This window comes from Odontesthes bonariensis, chromosome 7 (genome assembly GCF_027942865.1).
Source record: "Odontesthes bonariensis isolate fOdoBon6 chromosome 7, fOdoBon6.hap1, whole genome shotgun sequence".
Taxonomy (NCBI): domain Eukaryota; kingdom Metazoa; phylum Chordata; class Actinopteri; order Atheriniformes; family Atherinopsidae; genus Odontesthes; species Odontesthes bonariensis.
This window is the reverse complement of record NC_134512.1, coordinates 12,244,768-12,258,295: the sequence shown is the minus strand read 5'-3', so window position 1 is coordinate 12,258,295 and position 13,528 is coordinate 12,244,768. Positions and strand designations below refer to the sequence as shown.

General features: G+C 41.8%; 1 protein-coding gene across 2 annotated transcripts in view; it reads right to left on the bottom strand.

Annotated features, from left to right (window-relative positions):
- The window catches only part of b4galnt4a (beta-1,4-N-acetyl-galactosaminyl transferase 4a), a 143,524-nt gene extending 133,448 nt beyond the window's left edge, over window positions 1-10,076 (bottom strand). For both annotated transcript variants that reach the window (XM_075469518.1, XM_075469516.1), the window contains exon 1: window positions 8,553-10,076. In XM_075469518.1, coding sequence (XP_075325633.1) covers window positions 8,553-8,694 — 142 coding nt within the window. In that variant the 5' untranslated portion in view covers window positions 8,695-10,076. The remainder of the gene's footprint in view (window positions 1-8,552) is intronic.
- Between the last annotated feature and the right edge of the window lie 3,452 nt (window positions 10,077-13,528).

The following is a 13,528-nucleotide window of genomic DNA, read 5'->3' as shown; positions in this document are numbered from 1 at the left end:
TTTTCCTTCTCTCCATACACATGTGCAAGTATGTTATGCATACGGTATGTAATGATTTATCTAGCCATTTAATAAGCCCACTTTAAATACAGTACTTCCGAAATCATGTTATTTACTATACTCATAGTCTTGGCTGTTTTCTCTCTGTCCTCTGTGCTCCATAAAATAATAACATGATCAGAAAAAGAGCATAATCCAATTAGTATAGCCTTAAGGTTATTGCTAGTCCTGCTCCCCAGCAAGCTGAAAAACACCTCATTTCCACCAGCAGCGCAGCAGTAGCAGTCAGGGTTTGACAGAGAGATAATGGAGTTGAATCACTCTGATCTGCTGAGGAAGGTGAAACTCCAAGTGAAAAGCCTGCGTTTGTCCCACATCTCATTTGTGGAACTAAAAAAGGATTTAAAACCAGATGTTGTGACAGAGGTGCAGTTTTAAGAGGGTAAGAACGGACTGAGAGACAGAAAGAAAAAAGGGAAAGCAGCACAGATATGAGAGATAAGAGGAAGGAGGAGATGGAAAAAAAATCATTATGGCATTAGATGTTCAATACTATCTCTATAAGATAGGCTTCTATCTGTGTGCCATCGTATAAACAAGGCAATAAGGCAGTAAACAGTGTCAATGTTAACCTGAAACACTAAAAAAAAATAAAAAGACTACAGAAAGCATCTGAGTGTTTCAAAAGATTATTTTCAAATAACAAGTTACTGGTGCTGTAGTTTATTGCTAACTGCTTGCTTGCTTCCTGTTTGTATTTTTGCAATTTTTTTGTTATGTTTGGCACAATGTCCTTGTAGATGGAACTAGTAGAGAGAGGGGGCTCAAGCTACACTTTCAGAATTAATAACCACATCATATTTAGGTCGTAGCATGACTAGTCATCCAGCAAGAAGGAACTTTCCACCTCGATGCCAGGGTTAGGGTTAGGATGCCAGACTACGTTGAAGAAAATCTAGTTGAAGAAGTTGAATTTTTTGTTGAAGCAGCAAAAAGATTTTATTCAACTTGTTTAATTAAAAAAATTCATTTCCCCAGATGAGCTCTTCTGAATTACAAGTTGCAATCAACAATCATTTTTGGTTCAAGAGGCTCAATTAAGAGCTGTCTTTTAGTGTGAAAAAAATGAATAAATAAGAAGAATTTCTGTATGGAACAGTAAATACCAAACCAAAATGAAATAGTGAAGAGCTGTTGGGACTCCACTCATAGACAGTATGCACAGTTATACAAACAGAGCTCCACAGCAAACTGAAAACTTTCTCTTGAAAACGTTTCCTCATGACTGGACGCAACAGAATAAAGGGAACAGTGTTTGACAGCCCTCAGAGAGCGATGCCGCACTCCTTCACAAAGCAGCTCACATGGTAATCAAGCTGGCGAGCAGGCCTTTGAGACACAGAACAAAGGAATGACAAAGTGCAGCCCTTTTGCTCTCTCTTTCTCTTCCTCTCGCCTCCTGCAACACTTTGTGAAGAAAAATAAATATGTAGACAGTCAGTTGCAAATAAATGAAGGAACACGATGTTGGACAAAAAACCGCGGCAAGATAAAATAGGAATGGAATACATACAATTTAAGTACACTAAGCAACATGCAAAAAGAAAGGGTTTCATGCTTGGATAATGCCAGGAGGGGAGCCTTGTCAAATGAACCGTTAAGAAGTAGGTAAACTTATCATCACTACTGTCATATACAATGGTCTTTATCATTTTACTGTAGACATACAGCAAAATATAAAAAATGGAGTAAGAGATTTCAAACTCTCCCACTCACTTTACTTTGCAAGCTTTCATAAATGCAATGAATTCTTAACCCACCTACAGCTCCACGAATGTGTAAATATTCATGAGTGTATGATGAATATTAAGAAATGCAAATGAAAGTGATTTAAAAAGAAATAGGGCTCAAAGTGAAAACAACACAGAGAGATGCGCAAAGGGACAGGCAAGTTTTGGTAAATTTACTCCCTTATATCAAGTGTTTCCTCTTCCGTAGCTTTTTAGCAGAGCTGTGAAAAAAAATCCACAAGGCTGATTACAATGCAACCAGCACCTTCGTCTGCGAGAAGTGAGCCTCTTCCTCTCCGAGGTCTATCTGTCCCTCTCCTCTGATCCTTTCTCTGTCTTTGTTACAGGCCAACACAGCCTTGGGGAGAAGTGACCTTTTCCATTAACTACCACTACAGAGAGCTCATTCTGAGGAGCAAGGAGCATGGAGACGCGCTCTTTGATGATTGATTGAAATCCGGCAAGGTCTGGATCATTTACTGTAAGGCAACACCAGAGCTGATACAGCCCAGTGCTGCATAGAAAGCCTATGAAAGAAAATCCCTCTGCAGAGGTGGGGAGTAAGGAGCGGAACCGAGCCTGCGTTAGGGGAAAACTGACAAATCCCATCACGACAGGGATCACAATCGTCTACAGTCAATACTCCCACCTGACTTCTGTCTCGCCTTCCTCTCTCTGTTCTTCACTTCATAAAACTACAAACTCATTCTCTTCGCTTTCTGATTCGCACTCCTCTCCTCTGAGTCTCCCAGCAGTCTCCAGTAAATGGCCCAAACTGTGAGGGTTTTATGAGTCTCTGCTGAGGAAATTGGTCTTAATTAAATCTTAATGCCGTTGTTTAACAATGTGATTGTGGCATTATTAGACATCCCGCTGAAGCGACACCTGAGCGGCTCTCTCCTGTTAACTTTGGGTGATGTGTGCACAGTGGTGTTGAGAATATGAAGCGAATACACTGACTGTGCCCCATATTCGAAGGGCTGGGGTTATTACGAGTCACAGCCACATCCTCTCCCGACGCATCCTGCTGCATGCCCCACCTGTTGCGCGTAAAGGGTGTCCTTCTTCTGCCCCGTCGGACCTCCCCAAATGTTCATAGTAAGCGTGCCAAAGGGCAGACAGTACCGTCATTCAGCTGCTTCCTCTTCTGCACGGCTAAACACTGGGCCTAAAGTGCAGACGGCAGAGAGGGCGGGAAGGTGTGCACTCCCGGACACATGCAATAACACACCAACAAACTAAAAAAAAAATTTTGAAAAGGGAAAAAATTGCATCACACATGCACATCTGCTCCCTTACACACAAAACCTCTTTCACTTGCTTACTCTCACACATCCACAGACAAATCTCCTGCGGCAGCAGTGTGGCACTGGGCCAGAACTCTCATCTGCATGAGGCAGAGCTGGTACCTTAATGGTGGCTCGTTAGGCAAGCCAACACAAATTTCATTAACCTCAGGGTTAACACACCATGAGCATTTGTGACTTTTTTTCCAATGCTTTTACTGAACTCTCCAACCCGGCCTCTCCATCTCTCCAATCTTTAACCACATCTGTTAGTATCAGCGTAACACTTATGAGTCATGAAATGCACACCGGGGATCTGGACGTAACACATGCTGAGTGTGAAATGTTTTTGGGCTGTTTTAAATTACGTCCAGTAGCACAAGGCGGTGCCTTTAACTTAAAGAAAAAGCTACATTTCTTACTGAAGGAATTAACTAGCGTAGAAGACAATGAGCCAAAACACAAATCTGACGACAAGCACAATGAAACAATAAGCACGTGTGCATGAGAAAAGTGGGAGGTATCATTTCCTCCCCCTTAATTCTTCTGTTGTCTCCACCTCCACCAGGCAGTCCCTTTAGCATCCTGAGTGTTCCCAAGGCACTGTGTGAGCTGTTGAGGGGACATTGTTCATCCTCGCTGTGGAATTACTACAGAGATTTACTGTGCTGGTCAGATAAGCTGTGGGGCAGATTCATGGTTGAGCTTGTGATGGTACGCACAGCAGATCCCAAGACACAAGCTAACAATAAATCGACTGCCACATGTGAACACTTTCGTGACACAACCCTTCAAACCCAGTAATAAGATTCCAGGTGCTTCAAGTGAAATGACATTTATTTAGAATATGAGTATTGTTATACGTAATTCTTTTTCAGTGATAGCAAAGACAGATGCACAGATTATAGGACATGGTTTTATGATCACAGTAAACATTCAGGTCTCTGCAGCAATAACTGAAATAAAGTGGAGATGAAAATATGTTCATGTACAGTATAAGAAATATCTTTCAAGCCAGTTAAACAGCATGGCTCTAAAGAATGTAAAGTACAACACTAGTTCAGCTACAATTCACTCATTTCAGAATTTCTCCTGATATAAAAGCCCTTTTTTTCAGTTTTCATTTAGTCACCAGAGCTCTTCTCAGCAATATATAGATATAACATTTCTGAGTGGAAGCAGTTTTTAACAGCCTCACCATTCGGCTGAGTTTTAATAAAGTCCTCATTTCAAGGTGCCCAAATCACTTTGTTAATGAAGGCCTGAAGACTGCACCTTTGTTGTGCACTGCTAAATGTAACTGTGACAGAAAAACTGATTAAGATGTAAAACACGTCTGCCATAGAAACAGCTGTTTACTAAACATTCACAAGTATTTATGTATAATTGTCTATTTGTTCAGTGCTTCTCTTTTCTTTTCTTCCACGAGTGTGCAAGACGGCACCGGACAGCTGCACTGCTCACAAATCTGAGAAGTTAATTGGCCATATTCATGTCCGCATCAATAAATGATAACATAAAAGGTGCTGCGCATGTGTTTAAGCACCAACACAGACTGAGGTGGTATCTGTTACCATTTTGCCGGAATACTAATTCTGGCTGAGGCAAAGCGGACCAACCGTGAGAACCACAACGGCTAAAATTAGGAAGAGTGACATCGTAAGGCATGGTTGCCATGACAGCGAGTCGGCCTGAGAGTGCTGCGTCTGAGAGACAACAAGCCAAAACCAACTTTATACCGAACAAACTACATCCAGGTGTTTGAATGTTAATATGTGAGCGAGTTCCATGACCTTTCTCTCAAGAGACATTAAAGCAAATGAATGATTCTGCATCTATAAGTTCCAACAGTTTTACCTTTAGATTGTGACAGCATATTCAACATATCCATGCCTCATTAAAACCTATAAAATAAGTTCCAACCACTACATAGTCTCTCCCATATGTCGTCTCTATAGGCAAACTAAGCAACCAATCTGTTGAGGCCCCTGGGACTTCTCCTCTCAGACTTCTTCCTTATCCTTTCAGAGTTGGGATAACATGAAAGCATTATGTGTTACTTACAAATAAAGGCAACACATATGTGTGTTTGACTGGGGGTGGTTGAGTGTAGGCAGAAGTATGTGCCTACATATGTGTAATCTTAGTTAATCAATAGAGGCTTGTGCGCAGAGGCCAGCCTTCCCCTCCTCCTCGGTCGACTTGTTGATGCTGGAAAACAGGGGGGCTGCTGTACAACTGGGTGGCCACATAAATGTGGCACTCATCTCATATGCACCGGAGCACCGCCTGCCAACACACTTCCTCATTGAAATTCTGATTAAATAAGGCCGGCCTGGCCAGCATGCAATTGGAAAACTCTTTAATTACACCTTTTTGGCTCTCCTGACTATCATAGGTGCAACAGCTACCTTGGCATTCAAGCAAATATGAATATCAGTGCTCATTGCCCTATCATTTCTTTCTTTGAATGGCCTATTCACAATGTCATTTATAAAAAGAAAGGAACAGCATTTTCCTCTTTAAACAAAGAACCTTCACAGCAATCTCTCAAAGCTCTCTTAGCCCCAAGTTAAGTTTTAGATTCCTCACTTCACAAGTTACTATTCAAACGTGCCATCGGCCTGGTATTAGATGCTTCTTTCACAGCTCTCATTGTACCTGCTATAAAATAATAGAAATTCGAGTGGGCTGCCCATCACTACTCGATCACCAGCTCCATCCTGTACTGAATAACTTAGCGGCGGAAAATGATGGTCCTTTCCTGCACAGCTGTGACTGGCTTAGTGCTCTGAATGATGACAAATCTAAACCAAAATGGGTGGATGGTACTTCTATGTGATTGACTCCTTTGCCTACCCACCACAGCATAAAAAACTGCCACATATGACTCCTGAGTAATGACATGTCTGTAAGCCTTTTCAACTAAGTATGCAAACTGATGTTAATCATACATTTATTGATTCATTTTCTATACTTCCTATGTCCCACTCACAACAACCACACAGCCCGTTCATCATATAGTTTCCAATATATTAACCAAGTCAAACATTATCTGGGTCTTAGCTTGTTTACAACCACCAAATAATCACCTGCCAGCTTGGTCGATGCCAGTAACACCTGCCAAAATAACTTTCCTTTCACTGCTGCACTACATTCTTATCTGACGATCAACAGTTGTGAGACTTTTCTTTACCATTTAAAGACTGGACTTACAAACTGCTGTCTTTCTTTGGGTCTCAATCATGATGCACTTTCTCTATACTATAACACCTAATTAGACAGATGCACTCTCTGGTGGACAGTTTATCCAAAAATGTTACAAACATCATTGTAAACATTAGCTTGTGGATGAACATCTAACAGCCTTGTCCATGTGCATGCTTGAGCTGAGGAGCTGGCTAAAATAAGTCTAATTTGATCGAAAATAGGTAAAAATGGGAAAGAAATTTGACAAAAAATAAATTACATAATTTCTACCTTTCCCACGTTAGTGCTAAGAATAAAGAAAGATTTTTGTGTGGCGGAGAAACTTCTAGCCCAATGTGAATATCTACACACTTTCACCCAGCCAATTTTTTCTGTAATGGTTACATCTCACTTAGAAACCCTTCCTCCAAGAGGCGACGTGTTATTCATAAGAGGTTAAGTGAGTTGACCTGCTCAGATGCCTGCTAAATGGAAGACAGTCGATTAGAAACACAAGGCAGCACAGAACAGCATAACATCTTCCTTCCTCGGCAGACAGCCGAACCACAAAGGCGGGCTATTAGAGGAATACTTAAAATGAGGAAGGCAGTAATGTCAGAAACACCAGTGCGTTGTTGTGTCTGTGCTTTCAGAGAATGAAAGGAGTTGGAACACTTGTGTGCACTTGTGTGCACTTGTGTGCACTTGTGTGCAATGTAAAATCAGTCATGCCACTGCAGCAATAGCAAAATCAAAACAATTAAAAGGATGCACAATCCAAGGAAAGGAAAACTGAGAGTAGGCATTCATTACATCGTCACATAGGAGAACAACATGTTGAGTACCTGGGACAGATGCAAAATGGCAGCCCTGCGATAAATTCAGTCCATAAGAGCCTTATAATCTCCATTCTTTGTTACTTTTCTTGAGGAAGGTAGCCACATGCATCCAGAATCCTAACACAACCTTCCAACTCACTTAGCGGCCCTCAAGCTCTGTATGTGATTCATGACCCTCGTTATCAGAAAACTACATCTAGTCTGTTGCTAGGAAAATCCCCCAGCTGAGATCACACATGTTAAAATAAGTTCAATGTGTCAGGCAGCCGTGTGTGCATGCACGGGTGCAGTGCAAACTCTTCAAGGACATCATAATCATAGGGTATCACCTTACAGTGACAGCTGCGGGAGATGATACACCATCAGCTGGAGTTGAAGGTGTAGTGAGTGGTGGTATATTAGATGCAACACTTTATACTGCCAGGGCAGCTGTAGCTCAGGGGGAAGAGCAGTCACCCACCAATTAGAAGGTCAGTGGTCAACTCCAGCTTCCCCAGGTCACTTGTCAAAGCATCCTTGGGCAACACACTGAACCCCACAATGCCCATCAGTGTATGAATGTAATAGGAAGCTGTATGAGTGTGTGAATGGGTGAATGTGGCATGTAGTGTTGAGTGGTCAGCCAGAAAGGCACGATACAAGTGCAGTCAATTTACCATTACTTTATATCAGTCATACTTGTAATTCACATTATCCACCGTGAAAACCAGCCACACCACACAATGGATGTAGAAACAAAACATCAGCAGGTGGAAATCTGCCTCCTGTAGCTACCTAACCTCTAATATTTGTCAAAAGCTCACAGGCATGGCTGCTTTAAGGCGACTTTCATGAACAGACCTTTGATTATTAATGCTGAAGGGGACGGCTTGGCTTTCGACCCGACCCGGGACCGCTGTGCTCTTTACTTAGCTTTGAGGAGGAAACTATTGTTAATTCATGAGACGTGCACCCTCTCTTTCTTACTTCCTCTGGCAGTAATTTCTGGCCCATCTCATCACACATGCAAGGATAATAATTGAGTGTCTTTAGGGCGATTGTTTCATGGAGAGATTTGTAATAACAACAACTACATCGAGATTTTGTGTTTATAATGCAACATTGACATAATCACAACCTATGACATCCGTCAGAGATGATTGTTGCCTATAGGAGCTACATCTGCCGTTATACTGACTGTGGCAACTTTATAGTAGCTCTATCATTACTTATGGTATTATAACACCCAGATAAGTCAGCTCAGCTCCAGAGGGAGCATGCTGGTGACTTTACTGTACATTATACTAGTTTATGGTATTACTTGCTGAAGCGACATTACAGTATTCGTAAAAAATATATATATATACTTAAAAATTCATTTTTAATGTCTTAAATGCAAATTAGTTCAAAAACTTTTTGGGGAGACTACGTGTGGTGAACAAATGGGGTTTCTCAGAGCAAAATTCTACCTTTTCCATAGTTGAAGTGTAATTTGATGGTCTTGCCCTGGTTGATGTGCAGGTAGGTGAACCAAACGGCTGAGGTGAGCAGCACCAGCAGCAGCAGGAGCTTGAACTGCTTCCGGATCTTCTTCACGGGGAAGCGCAGCATCCTTGCTGAAACATCCTCCGGGAGCCGCTCAGTTAGATCAAAACGGCTCCGGGGTGAGCGGTCGTCCTCGGCGCTGCTGAGTTGTGCGTCTGGCTCTTCGCGGCTGTGCTGACGGACCTGATCTCCTCGTCACAGCGACGGCATCCCTGCCAGCCTGAGTGTAAACAGGGAGTGTTCACCACAGCCCCGGGGCGCGTCTCACTCGACCACATCTACGGCGTGACAGCAGCGTCAAACTCGTCGAATCCTCTGATCTGGGTCTGAACACCTCTGTGGTAAACATTGCTTGTGTATGCAACCCGATGTCTCCCCTTCCTTGTGAACAGTTTGAAAGCTTCCCCGCTGTAGTTTACGGTCGGCTGGGGAAGCAGGGAAAAAGGCTACAGATAAAAAACTGTTAAGTTCTGTTAAGTGTGTCCGGGGGGGAGAAAATAGTACTAGAGCGATAATCTACACAAATCCCCTAAAGCTCAAGCCCTTGTTGACACCGCGACGCTGATTATTTTATCGGATACTCAAGGATCATCCCCGCCGGCCATGGCTTTAGCGCAAAGTATCAAAAAGGAGCAGGGGGAGACATTTACTTTCCATATGGAAGGGCGGTCAGACGGATCCCTTCCGCTGATGGATGATTTAATCTTTCCAAATGGGCAGAAATTAAATTAAAGGGAAGTCGGTGAAATAGGCTAATGTCGGTTAAACCTTTGACGGAGTGTGAATGGACCCTGATCAGGGCAAGGTTTGGGGGCCAGCCGGAACAAATGTCACAACCCCTCTGCGCTCTATCCGATGTTACAGAAGACTTCCAGTGAAAGACGGCCGATTCAGAAGGAGCGCGTTTTTTATCCAAGTCCGGGGAGAGGAGGGGCGATCAGCTGTCATCCTCAAAATTTGGGTGGGTTTGAAGCCCTGTGACGAGTTGCTTCCAACTGCGAACGCTCCATGGCGGCATAAGAAGGCAGGCTGCACAGATCTGACTGTCCGATATGAGATCCAGAGAGAAGGCGTCCATGTGCTCCGGATGGTGCGTTGTCCTCACGGCAGGTGCAATTCTCTCAAAGTACCTGCGCTCTCCAAAAAAACATCGCAAGCGAACCCCCTCACTTGAATTAAACTAATAAAAACTGAAAATTAGGAGCTAGCAGCAATGCACTGCTTTGTGTTGTTCTGTCGGGATCTTTTTTACCCCTTTAAAAAGCCGCGATGGCATCGTCAGAGCCGCTTGTCAACGAGCGCAGGGAGGGGAGAAAAAACAGCTGCGCTCCAGGAGGTTTGTCGCGGAGAAACCTGCAACAAGCTGTGACACAATCAGGACAAACCATGGTTTTGTTTTGCTACAATGGAACATGTAAGGGTATCCCCCCCCCTCTGCTCAACGCACAGCTCAGTACGCCCATCAATTGAGCATCTTAACGGTGCAGAGCAACCTAACCTGGGTGCACGGGGAATGACAAGCCAGACAGCCAATTACAACCCGCCAAAGGGCTGAAAGGAGGCGGAATTGCTACGTTAAACCTCACCGGTTCTTGGTAGGCTACTAGTCTGATCCGTCATCCAATCGTGGAACGCATAGGCTGAAATTTGTTCAGCTTTCACTTACCCCAGAATTCAAATCCATATGCTAATTAGGTGAGCAATGCTTGGTTATTTTCAAGCAATTAGGAAATGAAACCATACAGCTGAGAGTGTGAAAAAATAATGATTTAGTTAGTGGTAGGCTAGTTATTGCTCTATTCGTCCATCCAGACAATTATTGATTGATTTCATTTTTGGATTGTGTCTGAAACACGTGTTCATCAAGGCTCTCTTTATGCTAAACTCATCTGAGCTCTTCAGAAGAAACTTTAAATTAAAATCAAATTAAAACACTGATTTTTCTGGGTTTTTGTGTTCCAAACGGGATCATGTGCCACTCTACTCACAAGTTTCAACGTCACATGTCTAGTGGAAATACAAGGTGACAAAATGACTGGGCATATTTTGTGATTATTTTCGAAAGAAAATGTCCTACACTTTGCACCTGTCCGCACATTTCCTGGCCGATCATTTAGAGCCAGTATGCAGCCTTTAAGTCTTCTTGGGGCTGGGTTGTGTTGTGACCCCACGCAGACCACTCAGGCTGTGAACTTGACCGCCGCCCTGTGGTCAAACATAAAAAAGCAATGACCACAACCTTGAAGTGGTGCAACAGAGTCTGTAACTATATTTATTGCTGAAGTTTTTAAATCTTTTAAGACCATATCAGATAATGAGCTTAATATGTTCATTCTCAGATACTAAATTACTTTCTAGATAATTCCCAGAGCACAGCTTTTTGGACATACTTTCTGCTACAGACTGCTTAAACTGACGCATTTTGTAGATTACATTTCACAAAGCATCATGCTCATCTCTGTCTTCACATCACCTCTATTGTTTATGGACTATATACCAAAGGATGCAGTGCTAATGTTTCTGATTAAACTCAAGGAAAGCCTGAGATGTTCTTTGTTCACAACCTGACTGGTCAGAGCTATTTTTGGGGACTCTGGTCAACATTAGGCAGGTGGTCATAATGCTATGGCTGATCTGCGTGTGCATTTTAAAACATGCTTGATTTTACAGTGTGTTGATTTCCCACAAACTACTTCATGAAAGACATGTAATTTCTCACTGAGGGGTAAAAAAAAACTCCAATTACTGTAAATGTGGAAGATATTATAACACAATCCTCTTTTTCAGTGCAGTTTTAATTTCTCCTGTCTATTTAAGAAATGTAGAACCTGATAAGTATAAAATGTAAGCATTGGCTTTGAACATTAAATTGTTTTTGAGAGAATAATATCTCCTCATATCAAGGCCAAGATCTATTTTATGAGCCCTCAGGAGGTTAAAACACTAACAATGACACATTTTGAGAAATTTCTGTATTATGATCATTTGATGAAAGATGAATGATGGCTATGTATGTTAATTTTCCCAACGAAAGAACGAAAGAAATATAACGCTGAAATTGAGATTTATTTATGTTTTCTGGGAGAAATATATATATATATACTGTATATATACTGTATATATTTATGAAACTGTAATAAAGTAAAGTGTTTGAAAGATATTTTTTGACAGGGGCAACAAAAGACTAGAAAAGGCCTTCGACAAACTGAGTGGTCAATTAGTTTAACAGTTAAGGTGAACAAACCAGTTATGAATGCAAGCAAAAATTAATGGGAAAACATTTCCCCTCCAAAATATTCAGCAGCTCTCAAACACGTGTGGAGCACTGTCAAAAGAAGAGGTGATGCAACGATGTGGTAAACCTGCGACTGTGCCAACTTTTCTGGAGGGGGTTGCTGGCGTCAAATTCAAGATGAGCTCATATTTTTTCAAAAGGTTGCAACATTTGACGTATTGCCTTTGTACTGGTTTCAATAAGATATGGTGTTTTAATGATTTGAAAATCCTTGCATTCTTTACATTTCACACATCATCCAAACATTCTTGGAAGTGGGTTTGTGCGCGGCTGATTAGCATCTTGTTACCAGCATAGAGTTAAGTTTAATATAGCACTGGGACCCTTTGATGTATGACTGGTGTACATTTTTTTCACTCTGACAGGTGATGTCAAAAAAAGGATTGAAGGTGATGTGAGTCATTCCCACTCCGTTCACAGTCATACAGCCTGACAATGTCTCATCAGCTACTGAGGGAGAATACTTAAGGTTGGTGAGCCATGGATATGCATAATTCAAAATGCAAAAAAGTTAGAAAAATATACATATTTAAATCAATTAAAAGATTCCTTACATAATAGATTTAACTGTAATTAACAAGACTTTCCATTGAAAAAAGTTGGTTGACAGAATAAAGCAAATATGTCATTTTTTATCGGTGGAAAACATTGCCCAGGTAAAAAATAGCTTTGGTGAGCTACTGATTATGAATGTAGTTTTAAGACTAAAGCTCGTAAAACCTGGTCTATAAGAATATGACCTCAATGTCCCAGCTATGTGAATCAGTTCAACCACAAACTATAAATAATCCTCTCTCTGTATGGTTTAACAATGTAATCTCCACAGCAAACACCAACCATAAATGAAACGCTTAGGTTTTCATCTTGGGTGTATTAAAGTGAGTATTTACTGAGTGACCTCAGATTAACATATTTTAAACTGAAACAAAAATCTTGCCGAATTCCTGTTGCTTTGGCTGTTGCAGGAAAATCCAAAGCCATTTCATCACACTCTGGGTTAGAAAGTGTGTAATCAAAGAGTTTCACGTACAGCTTTTTTACCTATACTCTCACACGGCTGCAGGGCATTATCTTAAGTCTTTTCAGGTTCTGACTCCATTATATTTTATATTTGATCATCTGACTTGTTTTTGTCAGGCTGAAGACAGCACAGGTCTCTTTTCAACTCAGTCAGTGGCTCCAATATAGTGTCTGTTATTCCACTTTTATCCAAGGGCAGGCAAACATCCAGCGCACAGCAAGAGAGCTGCACACTTTTGACACACATTGAAGGTGGACAAAGTTTTACAAGCCACATGCTGCTCCATTTATTGGTGACTGAAACAAGGAGAAGGTGTAAATTAACTTGGAGAAAGGTTTTATATTATCTTTTCTTCCACACTTTTAAATTAAACGCATGCTGTTTTTCTCACTGCCAATCCTAAAAAAAAAACATTTGGCACCTTCTCCCACCCTCCAGGGATCTCTGCTTGGATGAAGCCAGGAGGAAGCAGTGTGCAGTGGAATGATATGGACAGACAGGGTGGGGGCTGACAGAGGTGGACGAGCTGTTTCAGGGGTTATTACCGAGATCGTGCCCACAGGGAAGAACGTGTGCCCAGTTGG